Source organism: Sus scrofa, chromosome 5 (genome assembly GCF_054392235.1).
Source record: "Sus scrofa isolate SSC_HxYL_T2T_F1_AM1 chromosome 5, Sscrofa_HxYL_maternal_Yorkshire_Landrace_v2.0, whole genome shotgun sequence".
NCBI classification, from domain to species: domain Eukaryota; kingdom Metazoa; phylum Chordata; class Mammalia; order Artiodactyla; family Suidae; genus Sus; species Sus scrofa.
Genome location: NC_139387.1, coordinates 72,775,288 through 72,802,768, shown reverse-complemented (window position 1 = coordinate 72,802,768; position 27,481 = coordinate 72,775,288). Strand labels below are relative to the sequence as shown.

The window sequence follows — 27,481 nt, the reverse complement described above, 5'->3', positions numbered from 1 at the left end:
GAGAGGGAGTCCTTGCACCCACACTCCCTCCTTATGCCCCCCACCAAATGAAACAATGGGTGCCTGTGGGGGTGGGGCGGGAAGAGCATGAAGTACTGAGTGTTAGAGTGCCACGCATACAACTCTAAGTTACAAAAACAGTGTTCTTGCCCAAGACAGTTGACCTATGTTAGGATTCTCGTTTGAAAATGACAGAAGCCAAGTTCAAACTGAACAACTGAAGGGCGTTTATTGGATAATGTGACTGGCAAATCAGGAGGGGCAGGTGTCGGTACAGAAGGATCTGGGAATTCAAACAAGACCAAGGGGCTCAGGCTCCCCCTCCCCCTATTAGTCTGGCTTCTCTCTCTGGTTATCTTCATTCCAAAGACAGACTCTGCCCCGAGGGTAAGATGACCACGACCATCCAGAATCATTCACTACCATCTGATGACTGCATCAGAAGGTGCAGTCTTCCTGCTTAAAGGAAATCTCAGAAATGACTGGACTTGAGCCCATCACTATGTTTGAGATATTGGGACCCTCTGATTGGCCAGCCTGGGTCATATGCCCACAGGGTGGGGCAGTGGTGGTGGCACCAAGACTGATGCTTCCTTGGAACCATGTGGAATAGGGGGCGGTGGGTTTCCCAAAGGAAGACGAGCTGATTACAACAGGTGTCCACTCATCGGTACCTGCCCTCCTCGTCCTTACCTACCTGAACTCACAGTCTGTGTACGGTTGTAATTATAGTTCAAACAGGTTTACAAGAACGCCATAACATCAAAAACAACATGGACTATATCTGTGGCTTCATGGTTTTCATTGGATCACTGTGTAATATCCCATGAAGGGGGCACAAGGTAGCTGAAGCTATGGGTTTAGATGACATCGCCCAGGGAAGAGGCCAGAGTGAGACCAGCACAAGGTCAGGAGAAAGTCCTAGGAAAGAGAATGTAAGGGCTTGACACCACTGAGTAGAGCCTCTAAGAGATGTGGAAAATAGGAAAACTAAAAACCAGAAGGAGGAAGTTCCCAAAAGGAGGCTAGAGAATATAAAATTCCACAGAAAGGTCAGGATAAGAACAGAAAATGCTTCTGAGGTGGGGGATACTGACATTAAATCAGAGCAGGTGACACAACTGGCCATAGAACTCAGGTCCTTTGGACCTTTTCTTGCCACCATATTCAACCGTAGATAAAGCTGAGGTGAACAGTCAGGACAAGAAGCCATCTAGATCCTGATTAGAAGGATTTAGATTGGATATTGAACAATATTTTCTGATTTGTATCATAAGGGGCTGATAAAATATGGCTAATTTTCAGGGAACAAAGATCTGAGGGGAACAGACCAAATGGCCTCTCAGGCCAGCACTATTTTTCTTCTATCCATCAGATTCTTTTTTCATTCCTGACACTGCTTCAACTTATTGACCATTTGGGCCAAGGAAACCAGATACCTGGAGCCCTTTCATTGTAATTTTTTTTCTTTTATTTTATGTCCTTGCTCGCTCGCATGGACAGGAAAATCTGCAAAAGCCAATGACCAGCATAAGATGACCTGTCTTGGATGTGAGTGGTATGAGGATGATGTGAGGGCTCTGGGAGGCTGCGCAGAGGGGAGCTGCGGAAGCCAGAAAGAAGCAGGGGGCCGGGCTTGCACAGCAGCGGGGGGAGCTCGGCGGGCTCCTGTCACAGGTTCACCATCAGCCAGTCCAGCAGCTGCAGCCGTGTGACGTTGCCCACCGCCTCATCCAGCTGTCGCTCCTTCTCATAGCGCAGCACCGACTGCAGGACCTCGCCCACGCTGCGCCCCTTGTCCACGGCGGCCGCCGAGAGCTGCAGTAGCTGAGGGAGGGAAAGAGAGTGGTGCTGGCCGGCAGAGCCTCCCACCCGCCCTGCCAGAGGGGAGAGTCCCTGCCTCGGAAGAAGACTTCCATGACCGTGAGCTCGCCGCCTGCCTGGCCAAAGAAAGCTGGTGACATCGCCCTTAAGTAACATCCCCTTGTCCCTGATAGGGCACATGTGATCTCCCACTAAGACTAAAATCTTCCTGCGTCCATGAGTGTTCCAGCAATGGTCTTCCATCAATAGTGTTCTTGCCATCTAAGAATTAAGTTCACTGTAATATCATCAAAGTCTCCACCATTGTCCAGGACCAACAAGGGCAGGATAGAAAGTGGCCAGGGACAAATGTGGGTGCTGCTTCCCCTGCCCTATGGGCCAGAGAACCCTAGGATGGTAAAGCAGGAAAGCAACTCAAAGAACCATTCTGCCCACAGGAAAACGCTGGCCTGGAGGGGTGAGGACTGTAACACAGCGCTAGACCTTATCAGAGGCAAGGTTCACACCCGGGTCTGAACCCTATGTTTAATTCTCTTTCCAAGCATCAACTGAGAGAAACTAGCCAAGGCCACTATTATGATGTGAATGCAGTGCATTGCCATTCATCTGGAATCCTCATGGCAACAAACTAACCCAATTCCTATCTTGTGTATTCTGCACCTGACTCTATAGACAGTCAAAGGGCAAACTGACAGGCCAATTATCAGGAGCTTTTTCAGGGTTAATTCTATGCAGAGACTTAAGTTCATACATTTTTTTTTTCTTTTTGTCTTTTTAGGGCCACACCTGCAGCATATGGAGGTTCCTAGGCTAGGGGTCCAGTTGGAGCTGTAGCTGCTGGTCTACACCACAGCCACAGCAACTTGGGATCCGAGCCATGTCTGCGACCTACATCCCCACAGCTCACGGCAACACCAGATCCTTAACTCACTGAGCAAGGCCAGGGATTGAACCCATGTCATCATGAATACTAATCGGGTTTGTTAACCACTGAGCCGAAATGGGAACTCCTCAGATATTCTTGAAACAAATGGAAAGGCAAAGTCTCAGCAAAGAGCAGATATCAGGAAGACCCAAATGGAAGTTTTAGAACAAAACGATAATTCAAAGTCCAAAGGGAAAACTTATTGGATGGACTAACAGAATGGAGATGAGGAAACCCGATAATTTGAAGACAGGGCAATAGAAATCAACCCACTAAACAACGTAAGAGAATGATTAAACCACTTTCAGAAAGATTGACAAAATTAACAGAGCTCAGGGGCCTGGGACAATCCCAAGAGGCTTTATTTACCTTTATGTCTCCAGAATCCCAGAAGGAAAGGAGAAAAAGGCTGGTTCAGAAACAACTTGAAGAAATAATAGATGAAAGATTCCCCAATTTGCCAAAAGACAGATGGACAAATTCAAGAAGCTCAGTGAACCTGAAATAAAATGAACCCAAAGAAAGTTCATAATCAAATGAACCCGTCTGAGACCTGTCATAATCAAATTGCTGAAAACTAAAGGAAAAGAAAAAAAAATCTAAAAGCTGGAGAAAAATATTACATTATTTATAAGAGAATAACAATTCAAATGACTGCAGATTTCTCATCAGAAACCACAGAGGATGGAGGAGGTGAAACAACATTTTTCTCTTTTTTTTAGTTGCACCCTCAACTGTGGAAGTTCCAGGGCCAAGGACTGAACCCATGCCACAGCAGCAACTTGAGGCAGAGCAGTGAAAATGCTGGATCCTTAACCTGCCATGCCACCAGGGAACCTCAAAACAACATTTTTAAGCATTAAAAGAAAGTAGCTGTCAAACCATAATTCTATGCCCAGAAAATATACTTTAGGAATAAAGGACAAATGAAGAAAGACTCAGATTAAATTAAAAGAACTCGGGAGTTCCCGTCGTGGCGCAGTGGTTAACGAATCCGACTAGGAACCATGAGGTTGCGGGTTCAGTCCCTGCCCTTGCTCAGTGGGTTAACGATCCGGCGTTGCCGTGAGCTGTGGTGTAGGTTGCAGACGCGGCACGGATCCTGCGTTGCTGTGGCTCTGGCGTAGGCCGGTGGCTACAGCTCCGATTCAACCCCTGGCCTGGGAACCTCCATATGCCGAGGGAGCGGCCCAAGAAATAGCAACAACAACAACAACAGCAGCAAAAAGACAAAAAAGACAAAAGACAAAAAAAAAAAAAAAAAATTAAAAAAAAAATAAAAGAACTCAATGCCCGGTTCTTCAGACAAAAGATAAATGGTATTGGAAGGAAACTGGGAACATCAGGAATGAACAAAGAACAACAGAAACAGTAAAAATCTCAGTATAAACTCTAAATGATTTGCCTCAGTACTGCGGAATATGTTTTTACGGAGTTCCCATTGTGGCACAGTGGAAAGGAATCTGACTAGGAACCATGAGGTTTCAGGTTTGATCTCTGGCCTCACTCAGTGGGTTAAGGATCTGGCATTGCCATGAGCTGGGTGTAGGTCGCAGACACGGCTTGGCTCCTGTGTTGCTGTGGCTGTGGTTGTGGCTGGCATCTATAGTTCCCTAGCCTGGGAACCTCCATGTGCCACGAATTCGGCCCTAAAAAGCAAAAAAAAAAAAAAAAAAAAAGGTGGGGGGGGTGGTTGAAACTATAATTTAGAAGATAAAGGAGGAAATCTTCATGACCTTGGCTACTAGGTCAGGGTTTCTCAGTCCAGGACTATCGACCTTCTGGACAGATAACCCTTTGCTGGGGGCCGTCCTGTGCACTGCAGGGTGTTCAGCAGCATCCCTGTTCTCTCCCCAGTAGACTCTAGTAGCACCCCCTTCCTAGTTGTGACAGCAAAATGTGTCTCCGGACATTGGCCAATTGTCCCTTGGGGGCAAAACTGCCTCCAGTTGAGAACCACGGGGTTAGGCAAAGATTTATTAGATATGACATCAAAATTACAAGCAATAAAAGCAGAAAGTGATAAATTAGACGTCCTCATTAAAAACTTTTGCTCTGTGAAACACTCCATTAAGTAAAAGGACAAGCTAGAGACTGAGAGAAAATATTTATAAATCATATATATCTGATAAAGGACTTGTATCCAGAAGACATAAAGAATTGTTGTAATTTTATAAAAACCCAGGCAAAATATAGGCAAAGGATTTACAGAGACAACTTGCCAAAGGATATACATGAATGGCTAGTGAGCACATAAAAAGATATTCAACATCTTCAGTCAATTTAATGTGTGTATGTCAAATTAAATCCACAGTCAGAAACCATTTTAACAGCGATCTTTTTTTTCAAAAAGAATGATACTGATGAGAATGTAGACACTGACACCGATGTCAATTGCCAGGAGGGATGTAGAATGGTACAGCCATTTTGGAAAACAGTTTGTTTCTTAAGAAACTATTTACCAAAAGATGCAGCAATTACACTCCTTGTTACTCAAAAGAAATGAAAATGTATGTCCACACACAGACTAACTTGTATGAATGCTCTCAGCAGCCCTATGCATAACAGCAAAAAAGTGGAAACACCCAAATGTCCATCAGCTGGTGAATGGATAGGAAAACATGTCTAATGAAATACTGTTCACCAATATAAAGAATGAACTGCTGATGCACGGGAAAACCTCGAAAACCTTATGTTACATGTTTTACAGCACTGTTTTATAGGATGTCAGAGAGGCACACTTGTGGTGCTCAGAAGCAGGCTGATGGCTGCCTGTGGCTGATGGTGAAACCGACAAATGTAGCTTAGCAAATCCTGAGACAGAGGAATAAAGAGTCGCTAGTCCTATTAGACATCAAAACACAGAATTACAGTGATTAAAACAACATGCTATTAAAAAAATATACTATTAAAATAGGATTAAAGTAGTAAGAACAGATGAATGATTCAATGGATAGAACAGAAAACTCAGGAAAGAAAAAAAGGCAGAGGAAGCTATCTGGAAAAAAATAAGAGATCATTTCCCTACATCATATCTTACGTAAAAATGAATTCAAAATGGATCAATGTCTAAAACATCTTTTTAGAAATCATCTAACAGCACTAGAAGAAAACATGAGGAGGTTCTGTTAATATCTTGTAGTGGAGAATGTTTTCCAAAATATGACACAAAATCCAGGAAAAATAGAAGGTAAAATGTCACACTTGACTACACAAACATTTTAAAAATTGTGTAGGGAAAAAAATGAAACAACACAAAACATCAATCAAAAGACAGATAATAAAAATTTGAACTTAATATCAGAGGCTAATTTCCTTGTAAAATAAAACTCACAGATCAAGAAGAAAAAGATCAAGAAGAAAAAGACCAACAACTCAACAGAAAAATGGACAGCAGTTACAATTTGTCCATGAAAAAGGATATTCAAATGGCTCTTAAACATCTGAAAAGATATTCACCCTCACGTCTAATATAAAAGTGCAAAGTAAAGCAACACTTGGCAAAGATCAAAAGTTTGGCGTGGACTGTTGGTTAAACTGTGGGAAAGAGGCACTCCCATGAGTAGGTGTGCAAACTGGTGCAAGCTCTATGAAAGGCATTCAGGGAATATATATCAAATCTACAAGAACATATACAGATACACTTGAATCTGTGCACGCAGAGTTGCTTATGGTTGCAAAATATTGGTAAAAGAAATGTCCATCCATAGGAGAGTGGTTTTTAAATTCAGAACCTTCATACAATAAATAAGCAGCCATTAAAAAGACTCTATATGTTGTAGAAGAGAATATATATAATACCATTTATGACTTTAAAAAGATGTATATATGAGTTTCTACTTGTTTCTGTATGTGTATTTCTAGAAAGATAAACAATAAATTGATCAGAATGGTTTTCTCCAGGGAGGGCAATAGGATGGGAGATAAAGATGAGAAAAAGTCCTTAATTTTCACTATGCATCTTTTTTGTGCCTTTGGATTTTGAACTGTGCACATATGACCTATTAAAAAATGGAGACAAACGTGTTTATTAAAGGAAGTGGGCTCATGTGCAACCCAGTGTTGCCAGGATCAATCACAACATCAGCAAGAAAATATTTGCATACATTAATTCTTTTCCCAAAAAAATTTCAACTCATTTTAGGTAGTTTCTTTGATGTATCTTCATCCCAATTACTCTTAAAAATATTCCGATGTTTGGAAGTTCCCGTTCTGGCACAGCAGGTTATGAACAAAACTGGCATTCATGAGGATGGAGGTTTGATCCTGGCCTCACTCAGCGAGTTAAGGATCTGGGGTTGTGGTGGGCTGCGGCGTAGGTCGCAGATGTGGCTCAGATCCCACGTTGTCGTGGCTGTGGCATAGGCCAGCAGCTACAGCTCTGACTTGAACCCTAGCCTGAGAACCTCCATATTCTGCAGGTGTGGCCATAAAAAAAGTTATATATATATATATATAAAATGTGTGTATATATATAATGTGTGTGTATATATATATATATAATGTATGTGTGTATATATATATTATGTATGTGTGTGTATATATATGTATACACACACACACACTCTGATGCTCCATGCAAATCTACTGATTAGTTTGGGTGTGCTGACCCCCTTCCCTTCCACTCTTTGTTTAAGAAAACAGATGAGGAGTTCCTGTCGTGGCTCAACAGTAACAAACCCGACTAGCATCCATGAGGATGTGGGTTCAATCCCTGGCCTTGCTTGATGGGTTAAGGATGTGATGTTGCCATGAGCCTTGGTGTAGGTTGAAGACATGACTGGGATATGATATTGCTGTGGCTGTGGTGTAGGCCGGTAGATGCAGCTCCGACTTGACCCCTAGCCTGGGAACTTTCATGTGCTGCAGGTGCTGCAGCCTTAAAAGAAAGAAAGAAAGGAAGGAAGGAAGGAAAGAAAGAAAAGACGAGTCTTTACTTTGGGCTAAGACTCTGTGTGTGTGTGTGTGTAGTATTACGTAAGTGATGTGTGATGTGTTGACTTAAAAGACAGCATCGGAACAAAGCCTTTTTCACACACTGTACACATAAAAGCTATGCTTCTTTTTAGATTTTCTCATTGGTCTAAAGCTTTTGTGAATATAGTCCCCTCTGTGGACTGCTATGTGCCAAAATAGTCGTCTGCTTTACAGACTGGAAAAACTGTCAAGAGACAGAACTTGGCAAGGACTCGGGGATAAATCTAGGATTGGAAGCCCAGGTTCTATCCTCTGTGCCAAACTGGAACATGCATACAAATCACCTGGGGATTTTGCTAAAGTGAAGATTCTGATTCAGCAGGTCAGGAGTGGAGCCTGAGACGCTGCATTCGTAACGAGCACCCAGATGATGCTAATGTCGTTGGTCCCCAGGCCGCCAGCGTAGCAAGTCTCCCGATCACATAGTTCCTCCCCTGGGCTGTGTGTGGCCTCATGTGGATGCAGTACAGGCCTGTGTCTCAGACATCAGCTAAACCACGTAACCTAGTTACCAGGGTTAGTAATACCACTTACTAAACAGAGAGAGCCTCTTCCTCCACATCCTCTGGTTTCTAAGAGGATGGATACTTTTTATAAATAATCCCAGACTCTTGAGCCACTCCTTCCCACTTAATTAGTAAATGCCATTTTTCCACTTTTCTCAAGTGAGACGAAATAATCAAAACCCCGAAGTGTGTGTGTGTGTGTGTGTGTGTGTGTGTGTGTGTGTGTGTGTGTGTGTGTTGTGGGGATGGTCTTAATTCCCCCACAGTAGCATGAAGCAGCAACTACAGAAACAGAAGTTCCCCGGACCCCAAATTTCCCTTCAGTGAGCAGTGCCAAGGCCTAAATTGGGAGAAGAAAAGGAGTCAGAGGCACACTTACCTTTACCAGTAATAAAAGTAGTAAGTTGATTTGCCTGCCTTAGTTTTTAGTCTTACTTCTCAACTGATTCAGAACTTAGGGTGAGGGGAAGAGGGGTATTATTTACCGGATTTCCCTTCAAATTCCCAACACCTCCTAGATCACCAGCTAAGAGAGGAATGACAGGCTTGAAAAGATCATAAATCTAGACACTTCTCCCCCCACGCCCCTCCCCTGCACATCTCCAGGATGTTTCCCAGCTGCTGCTCCTCATTCTTTGGGCCAAGCTGTCCCATCCAGAATTCAGCCTGAGCTCAGGCCTTCATCTGATTCTTTCACCATGTCTCTTGGAAGTTCCTTACCTGTACATCCTCATCAATATGCGTATGCGGAAAAAAGAAACTTATTTATCTGTCTCCCCTTGGATATGCCTCTTATTAGGCTAAATCTAATTTTAATGACCCATTATCTCTGCTACGAGGCAGGAGCTTCAAATCCTTACTGTCCCCATTCTACCCTCCTTGTGGCTGTCCTTCCATCAGAAAGAGAAGAAGAACTTGAAACCCTCATTAACCCCTAAATCAGCCTTTCCACCCTTCCCCCCGACTCTGCCTCCTTACCTTCTCCTGGATTCCTTCATCGTCACCAGCAAAGTACAAAATAGGGACATTGAGCTCTGAGGCGGCTACCCACTGAAGTACGGCTTGCAGTTGCTTGTTCTGAACCGTATCGGTGAGGTTGTGGTTGCTGACAATCACCTTGGGTGCTGTGCACCCTTCCAGGGGCTGTCCTGACATGCCTCTCAGTTCGTTGTGGATGGCTTGATAGGCGTTCTGCAGCAACGTCTCTGCTGTCCCTGTGCCCTTGGTTGGTAAACACTCATACAGATTCTCTGGGAAGGCGGACACAGGCCTGCTGGCATCCCCAGACTTGTCATCCCCCAGTTCTCCCAAGGGAGAGTCACAGGACTTGGCAATAATGAGACACAGCTTCATCACCGAGTCCATCAGATGCTCCACCATCTGCCCGTTCATGTGGCCGTCTAGTTGGTTAGCAACCATCTTGGTCAGCCCAGCAAAAGTACCCCCTGCCTCATCCCCTTCACTGAATTTGATGGGAGAAGGGGTTACAGGTCTTTCACACTGGGGGCTATCTTCCTCCTTAGTTGGCTTGGGATCAGAGCTACGGTTACTCTTGAAAATGGTCTCCCTGAGTAAGTTCCGGATAAAGTTGAAGAAAACGCTCATTAGATCCTTCTTTTCTGCTTCTTCTTGGTCACCCCCCACATGAGGTGGCTTCAGGCTGGACTCATCGGAAACTGCAGGGGACTTGTTGGCCTGTAAGTTGGTGCTGGCAGCAGCTTCAAGGAAGCTCTGTGCATCCATGCTTCCTCCCTGGGCCAGGTGGTACTGAATCAGAAGCAAGGCAGATACGATCAGGTCCTTGGCCCAGGAGTCTGAATCACACATAAAATTCTCAGGTTTCTCTAAGTGTTGCAGAGGGGGGCTGAGGTTGCACGGATCGAAAGGAAATCCCAGGAGAATGTCTGGCGCAGGTTTATACTGTTTGTTGGGAGCTGCGAATGGTAAACACTGGAAAGCTGGAGATTTTCCTTCTTTCTGCTGACTTTTATGCCACAGGGTCAGCCCCTCTTTGATGATGTGCTCGCCCAGAGTTTCGGCACAGCTCTTCTCCGTCTCTGGTTTGGGTGAATGAGAGCATATTTTTTCCCTCAATTTCCCTTCGGATTTCATCGAGGCAAAGTTGATGTTTCGGTTTTTAGGGTCACCCATCTCTTTCACGGAGACCAGCGAATACCTCTCGGATTTGTCCTTGGCTCTGCTGCCAGTGTCAGGGGGTTTCTTGGCGAATACCACCGTGTAGAGCTTACCCAGCATGGCGTCCATGATATCCGTGGCTTTCTGGCTTCCGTGAGAGAAGAGACTTCTTTTCACGGCCGAGACAAAGTCCGTGTCCGTCATGAGGGTCCCCGTGACATTGTGGAGGTTCTTCATGAAGGAGTCGATGAGGTCCGAGACCACCTCTTTGGCGTGCCTGATCAGGACCTTCTTTAGCAGGATGGTGGCAATGGTCGTGTCCTTCACCTGGATCTTCAGCGTCTTCATGATGGAGACCATCATATCGGACACCACGCTGTTGGCGTAGGTCATGATGCCTTGGCTGACACAGGTGGTGAAGTCATCGGGCCTCTCCTGCCCCCTGAACATCTTTCTCTCCGCAGGTAAGGACCTTCCACCCTCCGTGGCGTCGCCTGCATTACGAGATTCGAACACTTCCTTATAGAAGAAAGACTTCTTAGAAGCGGGTCTGTCGTCTGGGCCCCTGCTTCCCTTGGTGCTCTCCTTGATCTTCAAAGTGCTTTTGTACTTCAAATTTGGGGCGTTCTGTGAGGATCCTGAGGCTCTGTCCCCGGAGCCGGGAGTCTTATCCGAAGTGGCATTATTGGAACATGTAGAGACGGTCTCGTTGACCAGCTCTGAGGCCACCTTGCTCAGGCTTTTGTTGGGTGCGGGTTCCTCCCCCAGGTACACTGACTGGTGGACACACTTCTTCTCGAAGCCGTCAATCCTCTCATTGATCTCCTTGCGGGCCATGGCTATGACGAGGTTGGTGAGGCGGTTGGCGTAGAAGGACACTTCGTCCACTGAGCTCCCGTTACCCACTTGGGCACTGGGCCCCTGGGAAGGGTTCTCTCTGTGAGTCATCTCAAAATGCAATCTCCCTGGATTGCCCTTGGCGGTGGTGTTGTAATAGTCCACACAGAAACCTTTATGGGGGTCTGTCCAGTTGACCATTTCCCCGCCAAACGATGATTCTCCGGGCTTGAACCTAACGTCCTGAAACCCTGCTGTGCTTTTTTCCAGGTCTCTGCGGAGCCAGCTGAGCACTCTGATAGGGTCGGTGGAAGCTTCCTTAAAAATAGACAAGGATTCATCCGACTATAACAAAGTAAAGATACAGGATATTCAGGACAGCCTCAAATATCAACTACAAAAGTGGTCACCTCTCTCGTCTTAACTGTGCCATCAGCCCAATAAAAGTAATCAACATTTACTGAGTGCTTACTGTGTATCAGGCACTGCTCCAGATATTTTAAGACTATTGCGGCATTTAGTATTGTTCTGTTATGTCATGTAATAGTCTGGTAGTAAACTGAAATGCTAGCTCAATTCTTCTTTCTCCCCCTTTTTGAGGGCCATACCTGCGGCATATGGAGGTTCCCAGGCTAGGGGTCAAATCAGAACTGCAGCTGCTGGCCTACACTACAGGGGATCTGAGCCGCGTCTGCAACCTACGCCACAGCTCACAGCAATGCCAGATCCCTAACCCACTGAGTGAGGCCAGGGATTGAACCCTCATCCTCGTGAATACTATAGCTGGTTCTTAACTGGCTGAGCCACGATGAGAACTCTCTCATTATCTACTTTTTACTGAAGAGGAAACTGAGCTGATTACGTTAATTACTTATTTGAGGTTGCACAGTTAATCATGGATGGAGGAAGAATTGCAACCCAGGCAGGCTGACCTCAAAGCCCATGCTCTGGGCCACTGCACTATATTGCCTGTAACAACATATATCCTTTTTTCTTTGGCTGCGCCCCCAGCATGCACAAGTTCCCAGGACAAGGATCAAATGCATACCAAGTACCAGCTACCCAAGATGCTGTAGTGACAAGGCCAGTTCCTTAGCCCACTGCACCACAAGGAAACCCCAACAACTTATACCCTTAAGATCTGACCATTATCAGCTACAGAGTTAGCATTTGAGCTGAATCAGGTTTTTCATGTATCAATATTAATGGCTATTTTCTATGGGTTATCTGTTTTACTTAGATCTATTTATAAGTACAGTTTTTTAAAAATTAGAAAATTCAAGGACAACTGTGCAGAATTAATCACTTTGCCGGGCCCCACAAGCACAATCTTTTTGTTTTCTTTTTTGTTTTGTTTTGCTTTTCAGGGCCACACCTGCTGCATATGGAAGTTCCCAGGCTAGGGGTCGAATCAGAGCTGCAAACTGGCAGCCTATACCACAGCCTAGTAACGGGGGGACCCGAGCCACATCTGCAACCTACACCATAGCTCACAGCAACACAGGATACTCAACCCACTGAGCAAGGCCAGGGATCGAACAAGCATCCTCATGGATACTAGCTGGGTTCATCACTGCAACTACCATAAGCACAGCCTTGATACGCTAAATGGCTGCCGGTGGACATGACTTAGTAAACAATTTGATGTGTAATTAGAGTTAATATCTATGGACAATTAGTTTTGAGGGAATGCAGATTCTCTCATGGACACTTCTTGTGAAAAACACAGGCACATATTTATGTTTGCTGACTACAATCTATAATCTTCACTTGAACACAGGCTAAAATAAGATAGTGTGAAAGTGTCCTATTTGCCATCAAATGTAAAGGATCGTTGTGGTTATGCCTCTCTGGGGATGACCACAAGAACTGCCCATCTGTAAAAAAATAATTTGGCATTTTAATTACCAAGTGCCATAGAGTTGCTGGCTACGACTTTGTTAAATACTTTTATGTCTTCTAAGCATGGTGCTTAGTGCTCTACGCACATTATTTTAGTTTCTCACACATACTCTATATGGTTGGTATCTTCTTCCAGTTTCACAGGTGGGAAAACTGCAAAGTTAAATATTGACTAGCATCTCACAGCTACTGCAGGATGGGGGCTGGTGTTTAAATCCAGTTCAGACTAAAACTGGCGCTCTCCACCCCTGCAGTACCCTGCTGTTTGAGTGACTTGGGAAGAAAAGAAAAGTGGTTGGAACTCTACAGGCTGGTTTAAGTTGCTAATGGACCATAGGGATTGGTTCAAAGTGCACCTAAATGGTTCTCCTAATTTGAATAAGAGCGACTCTGAGGAAGTTTTGGGTTCTAGCAGAAAACGATGCCTCATCTATAGCACACCCTTCCACATTTCCTGATTCTGATTCTCTGGGAGTTATTTGCTAACTCTGTGGATGACTGGTGGCAATGCAGTGTCATTCTTGTCTATGCAAATGTGAATTCTGACCAGGGGAGTTTTGACTGACTGCCTCTCCCACTGTGGAAAAGGCCAGTCAGTCTTGCCTCCATTTGCACATTCCCTTCAATGTTCCTGATCTACAGATCTTCTTTCTTTGAGTCTCTCTGGAACCGCACCAGCTTCTTGTTAGTGAATTAAAACTTTAACTTGAGTTTATTTTTATTTACATATGACCATCATCATTTCACTCTTCTCTGAAAATGATCTTTTAACAGTTTAGGAAGTCTTTGTCAAGATGTCCAACAGATTTGCCCCCAGAGGTAAATGGCATCGTGAGTGCAGTTACCAAGTATGTTTTTTTTGGCCCCCAGAGGTGAATCTAAAGGGCAATAGAGCTTTGAAGACATTCTGTTTTTCTGGTTTGATTTTCCTCTCTACTAATTTTGCTTTTGCTTTTTGTTTTGGTTCTTCCATAGCCAATAATCATTGATGGCATCAATGACTGAGAATTTGGTTTTATTGTCTCACAATTTGGTAATTTCTTTCCTGGATTAATGGTTTACAGAGATGTACTTCTGATCAGAGACAACAGAAAATATATTTTGCTAGTATTTTTTGCCCATCTTAAGCTCAAATCAATTTGGAATCTTGTGCCCAGTTGGAAGAAGGGTCCTTTAATCTCTGGACAAGTGAGTTTGGTGTTTCTGTGTTTACTTTTGACACATGACCAAGAGTTTATTATTATTTCCTTCATTGAGATACAACTGACATATAACATTATATTAGCTTCAGGTGTACAACATAATTATTTGATATTTGTACCATTGCAAAACGATCACCACAAGAAGTCAAACGTCCAGTATTATGACACATAGTTCAAGATTTTTTTTATTGTGATAGGAACTGTTTTTTTGGCTGCATGTGCATCAGCTTGATGTGGGATCTTAGTTCCCAGACAAGGGATTGAACTCCGGGCCATAGTGATGAAAGCACCTTGAATCCTGACCACTAGGCCTTCAGGGAACTCCACAAAGAGAACTTTTTAAATCTACTCTCTTGGGAGTTCCCTCGTGGCTCAGCAGGCTAAGGATCTGGCGTCATCACTGCTGTGGCTCTGGTTAAAGCTGTGGTGTGTGCTTCATCCCCGGCCCCAGAACTTCTGCATGTCATGGGTGAGGCCAAAGAAAAATCTATTCTCTGGGGTGTAGGCCAGCAGCTGTAGCTCCGATTTCAACCCCTAGCCTGGAAACTTCCATATGCCATGGGTGTGGCCCTAAAAGAAAAAAAATCTATTCTCTTTGTGACTTTCAAATATACAATATAGTTTATCAACTATGTCACCATGCTGTACAGTACCTCCCTGTAGCTTCTCAGGAGGAGAGCAAATTCGTTGGCCTTTAAAGGCCAATCTGAGATGCCTCACGAATTTCCAGTAACACAAATTTAAGTTACTGCACTTATATAGATAATTAGACCAAATCTGATGAGACTGGCCTTATTTTGTGGTCAAAAGTTATCTTGAGATTTTTTTTAATAAAAATTGAGGTAAATGTAGGGAAAACACTTGTGCTTCAATAGAAAACTATGCGTTGTCTATAGTCCGTAGTCTACAGACAAAGCACTACATACAGCCTTCTATATAATCTGATTTTGATTCTCTGCGGGTTATTTTACAACTCTGTAAGCTGCAGATAACTGATATCAATGCAAAATAATTCTACAGGTCCAGAGACATATAAATCTGACCGGTGGAGGTTCAACCGTGGAAGAGGCCAGTTTTGCCTCGATTTGCACATTCATTTAAATATCCCCAAATTAAAGTATAGCTCTTTAGAAACTCTCCTTTGAACTAGTTGCAATACCTTTCATCAGTTTCCTTATCAATTTTTTGTCTTTTTAGGGCTGCACCTGCAGCATATGGAAGTTCCCAGGCTAGGGGTCAAATGTAGCCGCCTGCCTATGCCAGAGTCATAGCAACAGGAGATCTGAGCTGCATCTGCAACCTACACCACAGCTCAGAGCAATGCCGGATGCTTAACCCACTGATCGAGGCCAGGGACCGAACCCGCAACCTCATGGTTCCTAGTCGGATTCGTTAACCATTGCGCCACGACGGGAACTCCTAAAATCTTTAACATGTACTCATTTTCGTATCTAGTTGGGAGTTTTGACTTTACCCCTTTTTGAATATTACTCCTTAATGTTACCTACTTTTCCGGTCAGGCACACTATCTGCAAATAGGCATGTTTCCATAACTGGGCTGTAACATGTTACAGGAAAGTCTTATATAAGATTTAATGCAGATGCTGGGGATTTTCTTTTATCCTTTTCAGTTCTTTTCACAGAACATTAAGGAAAATAAACCTTACAGCATAGCATAGTGCGTCATAGAGTCTAAGGAGTTGTGTTTGCTTGGTGTATTTTAGTCTTTCAACTGTCCTTTTATGTTTTTAAACTAAAATGTGTGTTACCTATGTGCATTATTCTACTCGATCCAGAAGAATTTTGCAAAAGTTGCTGATGAAGCCAAAGTGACTGGCAGAGACACTAATCCTGTTTCTTTTTTATGGATGGAGTCAACAATCAAACACCATCCCCTCCAAACCTTTTGCCCTCTTGCATCCTTTAACTTTCTTTCCTTATGTACTAGTATCCTGAGGAGTAGGGAGGGGGGATACCCAATCATTTCTGAGTCTTTCTTAATTAAGAAGAGGGAAAGCACTCCTCTCGTGGCTCATGGGAAACAAATCCGACTAGTATCTATCCATGAGGATACGGGTTCAATCCCTGGGCTCGCTTAGTGGCTTATAGATCCAGTGTTGCCATGAGCTGTGGTGAAGGTCACAGATGCAACTCAGATCTGGCATTGCTGTGGCTGTGGCGTAGGCCGGCAGCTGTGGCTCCCATTTGACACCTAGCTTGGGAACTTCCATGTGCCACAAGTGGGGCCCTAAAAAAAAAAAAAAAAAAAAAACAGGGAAAATCTGCATAGTCCCTGAAGGAAAGTATAAAGAGGATTAAGGAGTTTAATGCTCTCTCCTCAGCCATCCTCCACTTCAGTAGCTTAGTGTTAAGTCAACACATGTGCTGCCTGTCCGACTCTTCTTCACCTCTAGCTCAATTAAATATAAACTTTCCCCTGACCATCTTCCATTTTGAAACCATCTCTTCTTTAAATACCCACAGCAATTACTGTCCAGAAAACCCACTTGGCAAATATCATCAACTTGTTTTTTCCTTTTTCAGCCACGACCATAGCATATGGAGTTCCAGAGCCAGGGACTGAATCTGAGTTGCAGCTGTGACCTATGCCACACTTAAGCCAGACCCTTAACCTCCTGCCCCACAGCAGGAACTCCTCAGGAGCATCTTATAATTAGTGTCTACTAGTTATTTAGAGCTTTTAAATTGAATTTATATTTTCACATGTGTATTTTTTATTTTCCCAAATGAATGGTAAGGTCTATGAGGGCAGAAATTGTTTTGTCCTTTTTTTGCATCCTCCAGAGTGCTTCTCACTTACTAAAAAATCAAGGAATTTTTATTTAATTAGATTTAATATCAAAGCTCATTCATCTTTTGTTTTTCTAAATGAAACAGCAGAGGTAAATAAAAGATCTGGTAGAAACAGTTTCAGGTAGCATTTATTCTATAGTAATTGGATATTTAGTATCTACATGTTAATGTCATATGTAGATTTGTTAATATTTTCTCTCTTAGGCTATATACAGACAGACCAAACAGATTTTGGACAAAGAGAAAATGGGTCATGTACATTACACGCAAGTAGATGCTTGATAAATGGTAATACTAAGGAACAGGGTGACAATGGTGACTCCCTTAGATTGTGAGGTCCTTAAAAGGAAGAGAGTTCTACTAATTTCTTTTTCTGTTGCTGACCCTGAGTCTCAGCAAGGTGTCTGTGCTGGTTATCCATCACTGTCTCTCAACTCCAAGTCCACCCTTTTTTGTCTTGCTTTATGACTCTGGAATTGGACCCCTGAGACAACTCTCCTTTGGCAGCTGGCTTTGTTGACAGAACGGCACCACGTGGTCATAGCAGAAGGGAGGGGTTTCCCTTCTGGCCACCTGCACCCTCTGGCTGGTGTCTCCTGCACTACAGGGACGCATGCTGCTGTCCTGTTGCTGTCCTGGGCTGCTCTCCTTGGAGAGCAGCCCACGCTCTCCAAGGAGATCTGAAGTAGCCTTGGTTGAGGGAGAGGAAGCTTTTGTGAGGCCTCGGTTTCTTGCTTGTTCACTCTCTCAGCCCAGGGGTAGTTGTAGTAGCTGCTTTCTGCATCTGCTGCTTCTGGAACCCTTAGAGTCCTCTTTCATAGCATGTAGTAGTTAACGTGGTTAGATACCTCTACTGAATAGTTTTTAAATATTAAATTACTGGTGTGGTTTCCATCTTCTAACTGGACCCTGACCTACAGTGCCTGATTCTAAATAAGCATTTAATAAATGTTTGTTGATGCAAGCAGAATGACAATGTCCCCTTTTTTCTCTTTAGGGCTAAACCTGTGACATATGTAAGTGCCTGGGCTAGGGGTCAAATCGGAGCTGCAGCTGCCAGCCTACACCACAGCTAACAGCAACACTGCATCCGAGCCACATCTGTGACCTACACCATAGCTTGCCACAATGCTGGATCCTTAACCCACCGAGAGAGGCCAGGGATGGAACTCACATCCTCATGGATACTAGTTTGATTCTCAACCTGCTGAGCCACAACGGGAACTCCCCCACAAAAATGACAATATCACGTGGATGAGTTTATAATCCTGAAAATTATGAGGCATCCGACATTTCAGGAAAAAAAATCTTTTATGGACTTTGGGGATATTTCTGTTTGAATCTGTTTCTGTTTGAAAATTAAAGCTTTACAACTGTAATACATAGTTTTTTTTTTTCATGAACATTTCTCTTACTAATCTCATACTATAGGATTTTTTTTCCCCAAAAAAACCACAGATGGATTTGTTGTTGTTATTCTAAAGGAGTTCATTCCCCCCCCCCCGCCCCTGAAAACTTCATCTTCAAGATAAGAGGTGGATGGTTGGTGGTGGTGGAGAGAATAAAGCTACTCTCAATGGCGCTCTACACATTCCTAACTCAGCAGTTACAAGGAGGCTGACCCTTACCATTTTCCAGTCCTGGGCTTGGCTATCTCCAGGGGAATAGACATCAACTTTGCATACTCCATTTTGGCTTTGTAACCAGTCAACCCTATCCGACATCTGGAAGTAGAAAAAATGAGAAGGGCTAATTATATCGTCAAATGGGCTAGTTGTATAGAAGAAAGGAGAAATAAAATGAAAGACTGAGATGTGGAAAACAGGAGAAATGCTTTCCACAGAGATCTGTCCCAAGAGCTACTTGAGGCTCACTCTGCTCTGGATGTTGCCATCCCAGCTCTCAACTGCAGGGAGATTTCCTAAGCATATGCATCCCTAAGGGAAGAGGCCAGGGGTCACTGTATTCTAGAGGTGCTTAATACAGACCTACTCATGAATGAACATAAGCAGTTTTGAGCTGCTCTCTGTATCCTGGCTTGACAGTCCTTCCACATCCTGGATTTTCAGTACAAGCTAAAAGCCCAATGTGATCAAAATAGAATTCATTTACCTCTCCCTCTCTGGTCTTGCCTCACCAATTTTTTGAAGTAACATACGCTTCATTTATAATTAATGTCTTGAGCACTAGCTTATCTGTATCAACAGAAAATCTAGTATCTCCTCTTTAAGAATAATCCCTCTTCCAATTAGCCAAGGGTCCTGAGGGAATTCCCAGTCTCCATGGTTCAGGCAGCCTTCTGAATGCCAGAAGAGAGATGTCACATGTACCACTCAAAGGGCCTTGGAGGCAGTGATGTTCTTGCCCAGGTTGTTTTTTTTCATAACCTTCCCGACTCGTTGCCCTATTCCCTAATCTCTGTAATGGCACCACCGTATACTTGGTCTTCCAGAAGCTGATATTCATTGGACATGTCTTCTTTCACTCAAGCCATCTTCTAGCTACCGCTTCTCTCTTCTCTCATTTGTGGTCACTTTTCTTGAAAGAATTGCTTACACTTGCAGCTTTCACTGCCTCATCTCATAAGTGAGCATCATGGCTCCTAATCCATACACTCCTTGGCCTTTGGCCTTGGTCTTATCCACTTCCTCTATCACTATATCTTATTCCAAGACGGTTCTTGGAAACATGGCTAATTATCATATTTTGCCCTCTTTTTCCTTGACAGAATTATATCACTAGGCTTCCACACTGAAGTTTCCCTTCTTTTATTATAAATGTTGCTTAGGTCTATACTTCTCAATAAGCAAGGTGGAGTAAGATGGCCAATCCCCCCCACCCCATGTCCCCTAAACTCTTTGTCGAACAGATACATACACACATATATGTAAAATACATACACATATACATATATCCTGATTCCAACAAATATACTGCTTTAAAATTCTGTTGTATGTTATAATAAAGTACCAAAGTTTATCCTAATTTTTTAATAGTGAAATTGTGTTATATAAAGAATGGCTTGAAATAAGTGGAGCGTTATTAGGGATTGAATACCTGGTTAACTGGAAATATTTGCTTTAAAGGATTTTAGGCTTTGGTGGAGATAGACAAACATCTTCCCCCCAAATAAAACAAAGACAAATCAAGCACCGATTACACATAAACTTATTCATCAGTCTTATTTATTATTTTTGTTATATATAACATTATGGGTAATTATTAGAAAGAAAATAAAAGAGCTACCTTTTCTTTGCTCCCAAAGGATTTGTACCTGTTTTCATACCCCAATCACTAACTCAAATTACTGAGCTACGAAAACAGCTTCTTTCACTCCTCCTAACACTGTAATACAATAGATCCCTTGGGTAAGCTATGGGTTTTTCACCATGATTAGACCTTAGAATCACCCTGCTTAAAAATACGGAGTCTGGGAGACCTCGCCCCCCTCTGCCAAGTATCCTATTTCAAAGCTTTTAGAGTGTGGAAACATTGGCATTGAATTTCTTAAAAGCTCTCTGGGCAATTCCATTGTACATCTAGAACTGAGAATCCCCAAGCCTGGGCTTATAGGTGAGATCCTCTCTGAGAAAGACTTGCCAGCTCCAGAAAGATAATTATTTATTCTTTTCTTTAAAATTTTTTTCTGAAATCTCCTAACCTTTTTTGGTATCTTATTTTAATTTTTTTTTTAAACCCTAACAAGGAAGCTGCTAATGTCTATGAAGTTAAACCCTATATTGTCTCTCAGCAGCTCACAGTTTTTCTTTTCTTTTTTTCTTTTTTTGGCTGCCCTGCAGCATATGGAGCACCTAGGCCAGGGATCAGATCTAAGCCACAGTTGCGACCTAAGCCATAGCTGTGGCAATGCCAGGTCCTTAACCCACTGTGCCAGGCCTGCGTCCCAGCACTGCCAAGACACAGCCAATCCCATTGTACTACAGCAAGAACTCCAGCAACTCACTATTTTATATAAATATTCTTATGCTTGAATCACTACTGCGACTAAAGGGCTAGATGGCACTATTACTTGGCCAGAGGATGAGAAGCCTCTTAATCTGTAGTTTACATTTCATCTTAATGAATTACCTCTAATGGAAAATGACAAAATCAGTACGTTCTACTGACTTACTTAGGTTATCTACCACAATAAAAAAAGCAAGGATGAGAGAGAAGTACAAAAAACGAAGGAAGTTGTGTGATCACTTACTCTTACTCAGGACAGGTTCTGAGATATGAGGAAAGCTCTGGAGTAATGTGTTACTGTCGTCACTATTCCTAAATTTATCCACCCCTCCTGCCATGTAATATAAGGAATCTGCAATGGAAAGACACAAATAAAAACAACTAATTTTACACACAAGCTCTACTGCTTTTATTACCAAGTAGTGATTTTGACCTATTCTTTATTTTTCACGTGTGATACGTTAAGAGATGAGCACAAAATGACATTCACATTTAAAGTCCAGATCTCATCCTTGGTGCAGTCTGATGGTTCCGAGATGACGACAAAGGTTTCATCCTCTGTTGTTATTTTCCACTTTCAAAAAATTAGTAGATGACTTATTTAACAACGAGGACCCAGAAACTTTAAGCCTAATTTCAAACTAGGCTTGAAGAGGAAGTCAAAAGATAAGTAGCTAGAATGGAGAATAAGTGCCCTGAGTTCGTGGATCTTAAAACACATTGCAAGTGTTCCTTTGAGGACTCAAGAGAAACATACATTCTCATGTTATAAAAGGAATTCATAATTGATGTCAAGACCAGCTTCCAGATCAATTTCCTTCCTTACACTACCTCTACTAAGACACGGAAACGGAAGACATTAGGGCATTGGACACTCATCTTGGACTCTCCTCCCAGCCTCTCAAAGATGTCTGTCTAAACCCCACCCTTAAAAACAAACAAATAAACAAACCAAAAAAAAAAAAAAAAAACACACCTCACTTTGTAGGAGTTCCCATCAAGGCGCAGCAGAAAAGAATCTGATTAGTATCCATGAGGACACAGCTTCAATCCCTGGCCTCACCCAGTGGGTTAAGGATCTGGTGTTGCCGTGAGTTGTGGTGTAGGTAACAGATGTGGATCGGATTCCACATTGCTGTAGCTGTGGCATAGGCCCACAGCTGCAGCTCCAAGCCAACCCCTAGCCTGGGAACCTGCATATGCCACGGGTGTGGCCGTAAAGAAAAAAACAAAACAAACAAACAAAAAAACCCACCCTTACTTCATGCCCAGGTCAAAGTTTACGCCATTTATGAAATGTCTCAATACCTAATTGAATGTGACTGCTCCCTCATCAGAGTTTCCATCCTATTTTGTTTTGACCTTTCCATCCTAATTAGCATTTTAATTATACAAATATATTTCATTACCTTTATTGGATGGCTTGTGAAGGCAGATGCATTTTTTTTTTCTTTTTTTAGGGCCACACCTGTGGCATATGTTAGTTCTCAGGCTAGGGGTTGAAGCAGAGCTGCAGCTGCTGGCCTACACCACAGCCATAGCAACACAGGATCCTAGCCACATCTTCGACCTACACCACAGCTCATGGCAACGCCAGATCCTTAACCCACTGACTGAGGCCAGGGATTGAACCTGCATCCTCATGGATCCTAGTTGGGATCGTTAACCGCTGAGCCACAAAGGGAACTCCCAGCAGATGCATTTTTGTATTCATCTTAGTGTCCTTTACAGTAGATACTATCTTAAAGTGGGTACTTAGTAATTGCCTGCTGAAAGAGTGAATATATGAATACTGCCTATTTCTAATTCCAGATAGCTTTATTTTTCTTCTTAGATTGGAGAATGAGAAAAGTAACAACACCACCACAAAAAACCCCAACTTGCTCAAGCCTGCGAGGGCCATAAATCATACACTCAGGCTTTCGTGAACTTGCCTCCTTAGGGGATATGTTCACCCCAGAGCTACAGATGCTGGCCTATGCCACAGCCACAGCCAAGCAGGGTCCAAGCCACATCTGCAACCCCAGCTCACGGCCACACTGGATCCTTAATTCACTGAGCAAGACCAGGGATTGAACCTGTGTCCTCAAGGAAATTAGTCAGGTTTGTTACCACTGAGCCAAGACAGGAACTCCTGGAAGGTGTAACTTCTTATCCAATGATTAACAGACCTTCCTATCCCGATGATACAAATAAATTAAGATCTCAAAACAACTCCTGTACTGCTTTCACACTAGTCATGTAGCTTCAGCAAACACTTCTGCTTATATATAGCTTAACGTTTTGTTCTATTTTATCTTCTGCATGTTTGTCTGTATCCAGGAAGTTTGTTTTAGACTTAAGTTCCCTAAATTGCCCTGGATAATAGTATATGTAAAGAGGTATTTAAATACCTTTTGATATTCAGACTCCTAAATTTGTACAAATGTTTCATAATGAAGTGGAAAAGAGGGAAGGAAAATCTAGAGATTAATGGAGCCAATGAATGGATTCATCCATTTCTTAACTTCAAGGTTGGTGAATAACATCCTGGAGCTAGCGTGGAAAACAAACAAACAAAAAAAAAAGGATGCTCCGTATACAACGTGAAGATAAATGGAGCTTAGAAACCAATTTCCAGATTAGGAAATTGAGGCCCAGAAATGGCATATGAAACCAGTGGATACATTCCGTTGAAATATTACAGCTTTGCAGGTTAACATTCTACAAGCTACAGGTTGTTTTTTTTTTTTTTTTTTTTTTTTTTTGGTGGTCAAGAGAAGACTGACTTATGCCAGCCAGGGAGGGTGTAAACGACCATACCTAAGCCCCTATAAACAACACAGGGGCTTAGGTATGGTGGTTGTACCCCAGACCTCAGCTCCTTCTCAAGACATGTTTCCTGTCTTCATCACAAGCAAGAGCTCCTGTTTACTCAAGGTTCCCAAACTCACAGAAAAACTCAAATTACATGCAGCATAAATGAAGCTTTTGCAGGGTTGATACATATCTGACCAAGTTTTGAACTTTATTTGACCAGTTTTCAAAGGAAAAATATATTCTTTTATATCCATTCTCTTTGTCTCTCACTCCCTTTCTCTAAGTGCCTGGCATACAGAAGACAATAAATCTGGTTGTTGGTGAAATGGGTTTGCTGTTATTTTGTTTAAATACGGATTAGAAGTGTGCCTGTTGTGTTTTTTTCTCAGTGGCACCATTCATTCATTAAGCTTTCCTGTGGATCTCCCATATTTTCACTCTTAGTAATAACTTCTTCCTCTAGTGCACCATAGATTTTCTTCACATAGTATATACAAATCCTGCCTTTCCCCAGTTCTCCGTTATCAAGCCAAGAATTGAGAAATAACAGTGAGATGGTGAAAGTGGTTGAGAATTGGGACTTGGAGCTGTACCAGTCTGATTTTGTTATGACAGCACTGGAAAAACAAACTTTTGGACTAGCCACATATGAAGAGGAAAAGTCAGCAGGTAGTGAAACTTCCAGTCTCATCATCGAATTGGAGAGCAGAGAGTAAGACCCTCCCATTTCCCTAAAAGTATGGTCAAGGGGGTCTGGTCAATCTGCAACAAAATTAAAACTTCGACAGCAAAGATAAAGTTTTAGCTGCAGAGGGAGAGGCTATTTCCAGAAGGATCTGATGTGAAATTAAAACTGGGCAAAGAGGGAGGCTCAGTTGAATAATAAAAGCTACCCATCACTTGTGACTGAATTCTCCCTTTTAACAGCAGAGGATCAGAAAATGGGCTGTCTCATCAGTCCAGTGGGATTTCCTACCTCCGTAGCACTGGAATCGTGAACCACAGAAGATTCCAGAATATACTTTTCAAGTCAATGAAGATGCTGGGATGTTTGTGCTCAGCTCAAGATCTTGTTTCCTCCCCCAGCCTTCCATGCACCTCCCCCTTGCTGGGACTGGAGAGTGACATCAGAATCACAACCGGTGATATCACTGTCTCTATAGCAACAGTGGGGAGGCTCAAAGGACAAGGGGAGGAGTGATGATACACTCCAAACCTCTGATGCTCAGTTTGGAAGGACTGGGCTTGCATTCTCTGGATTAATTTTCCCATTTGGATGTCTAATTTTGGTAGGGAATATGGGAGGGGGAAATTACGTCAATGGAGTCCTCTTAAAACAACAAAGTATTATGTGTTAACAAAACCAGATGGGTGCAGAGAGTAAGAAATCCAAGAACTGAGTCTACTAAGTTTTTTATGCAAAGCTCAAGGGATCGCCCATTTTGGGTGATCCAGCCTGGACTCTTTCTAATTTAGGCATCTTACCTTTCATAAAAATACAAATTTTGAGATGTTTTACTTAAACTGACCATCTCTGTGTTATAATAAATCTCAGAGTAGCCCTAATCCATGCTTTGCAATTCTCGACCTAAGGAACAGTACTGGGAAATGGAGCGGAGACCCAGAGGCATTGGGTTGGCAAATTCTAGGCTTGAGAATTTACTAGTAATGCAATCTCTTTGCATTGTCACCTTAGGTACTCTTAATGACTCTCTGAACAAGGTTATGAGACAAAGATTAAAATCACTAATGAATTCAAATGTGACTAGTTTATTATAAGCATCCTTCAAATGGTTTTTTATATTCCATTTCAGTTTCTTCATGTTTAAAATAAAGAAGCTGGGTTTATTGATCTCTTAAGGTCCCTTTTAGTCCTAACATCTTGTGATTTTGATAATTCAGTGGTATGTGAATATAACTGCATGAACACACGTACAACACTTCGCAGCTGACAAAGCGCCTTCACATTCATGTCATCTGATCCTTACCCAGCTCACAACTAATACCTGGTAGACTAGGACTGGGATCAAACATTCTGAGTACCTCTTTCAATGCTATCATGCCACCTTGAAACTAATATTAACAGGAGGTGCTGTCTGACTTGAAGATAAAACCTAACATAACTGGCAATATTATACAGGTTTTAGAATGCTGCTGATGGAAGTTCCCTTGTGGCGCACTGGATTAAGGATCCAACATAGGTTCAATCCCTGGCATGGGAACTTACACGTGCCATGGGTGCAGCCAAAGGAGAAAAAAAAAAAGTTGCCGATGATAATGGGATTTGTCAATTTATCATAACCAGGAAAGTGAGTTTTTATTTACGTTGACTCCAGAATCAAATATTAGCAAAATGTGAGCACTCAGTGAACAAAAGATGAGGCCAAAAAATAGGAAAGTGCAACATTAGTAAAACTCTCTGATACAATTTCTTCAAGAGTTTTTTTCTTCTTCCAATTCACTTTGGTAGATGACACTTCAGTAAACGGTGGGGGTGGGGCAGAGTGAGAACAATCAATCTTAGAAGTCTAGTAACAGGCCACTTCTACTCACTGCAGGCGTACTGTCCATCCCCAGCAACGTACACTTCCTTCTTCCTGAAAAAACAAAACACTAAAGAAATGATCGAGTCTAAAAAGATTCCCCCAAACTAATTTGTTTTTCTGATAAACCCAAGATAGATGTCTCAGGACAGGCTGCAGGTCGCTGTTCCTACTCAGGGGATCTTGAGGGTTGCCCTGAAGGAAGTATTTTAAAATGCGAGTATTTATCTTATCTTTCTGGGGTTTCCACAAGCTCTAGATACTTTCTGGAACAATGCAGGGTCTCAAAGGGACCCACAATTAAAGAAAAATTATAAACCATTGCGCTAGAGAAAGCCGTCTTTAGTTTCTTCCTAGAAAAATGTGCAGGTGTATATCTGACCACTAAATTTCACATGACATTTAAGGAGGTTCACGGACTTCCCAAAGCCCACCTCTGAGTACTCCAAGTTTAAGAATCTCTGGATTCACGTCAGGTGGTGAGATAAGGGCTTTGATAAGCCAGAGTTAATTAAAGGACATACGGAATGACATAAGACATCGGTCTCCGAGGTCTCCCACAAGCAGAAACTTGAGCTGGTGAGCACGCCAGGAAGCAGGAACAGCAAAAGCAAAGGCTTCCAGGACAGAACCTGCTCGGCGAGTTCGACGAACGCATCCTTTCTCACATCCAGTCCCTGTCCTCACTTTTTATCTCCGCGTCCCTGCCCTTAGCCTTAGCTTTCTCCTTAAAGAAGCTTCCAGAGCGCAGGGGCCACGCCTTCTCCATCCCTGCCTCACTGGAGCCGCCGCATCCGACAATCTCAGGAAACAATGGCCTGAGAGTCCGGGGAGGTGAACCCCTCCAGCGCGATGCTGCCATCTTGGCTCTCAGCCAGTCACTGGTTCACCCTGAACTTCAGGTTTCTTGACAATAAGAAGTTATCTTTACAATCCGCTCTGTAGCTGGGATTTCGACACCGGGACTCTTCTCTTCCTACTTCCTCTCTTCCCCGTCTCCTTCCGGTTGTCCCAGCCCCTTTCGCTAGCCCTCCGACTTTCCTCCGGGCC

At 43.0% G+C, this 27,481-nt stretch overlaps 1 protein-coding gene across 18 annotated transcripts; it reads right to left on the bottom strand.

Moving 5' to 3' along the window:
• Positions 1–1,448: 1,448 nt before the first annotated feature.
• AKAP3 (A-kinase anchoring protein 3) lies at positions 1,449–27,417 on the bottom strand. 18 transcript variants are annotated; one of them, XR_014845221.1, is made up of 7 exons: positions 26,866–27,417; positions 26,116–26,485; positions 21,334–21,441; positions 18,752–18,847; positions 9,211–11,523; positions 3,119–3,248; positions 1,449–1,827 (listed from the first exon to the last, which is right to left on the bottom strand). XR_014845221.1 is itself a non-coding variant. In XM_085024541.1 (6 exons), exons 4-6 carry the CDS (start codon positions 18,845–18,847, stop codon positions 1,672–1,674), a joined length of 2,592 nt encoding a protein of 863 aa, XP_084880667.1. In that variant the 5' UTR covers positions 21,334–21,441; positions 26,116–26,485; positions 26,866–27,417; the 3' UTR covers positions 1,449–1,671.
• Between the last annotated feature and the right edge of the window lie 64 nt (positions 27,418–27,481).

What these genes read in the sequence shown, in the direction of transcription:
- AKAP3 (XM_085024541.1), bottom strand. Translation starts at nt 18,847, where the DNA reads ATGTCGGATAGGGTTGACTGGTTACAAAGCCAAAATGGAGTATGCAAA. An exon ending in AAGCCCAGGACTGGAAAATG is followed by an intron (nt 11,551 to 18,751) that starts GTAAGGGTCAGC and finishes ACTTTGTTATAG; the next exon opens with TCGGATGAATCCTTGTCTAT. An exon ending in ATGAAGGAATCCAGGAGAAG is followed by an intron (nt 1,828 to 9,210) that starts GTAAGGAGGCAG and finishes TCCCTCCCTCAG; the next exon opens with CTACTGCAGCTCTCGGCGGC.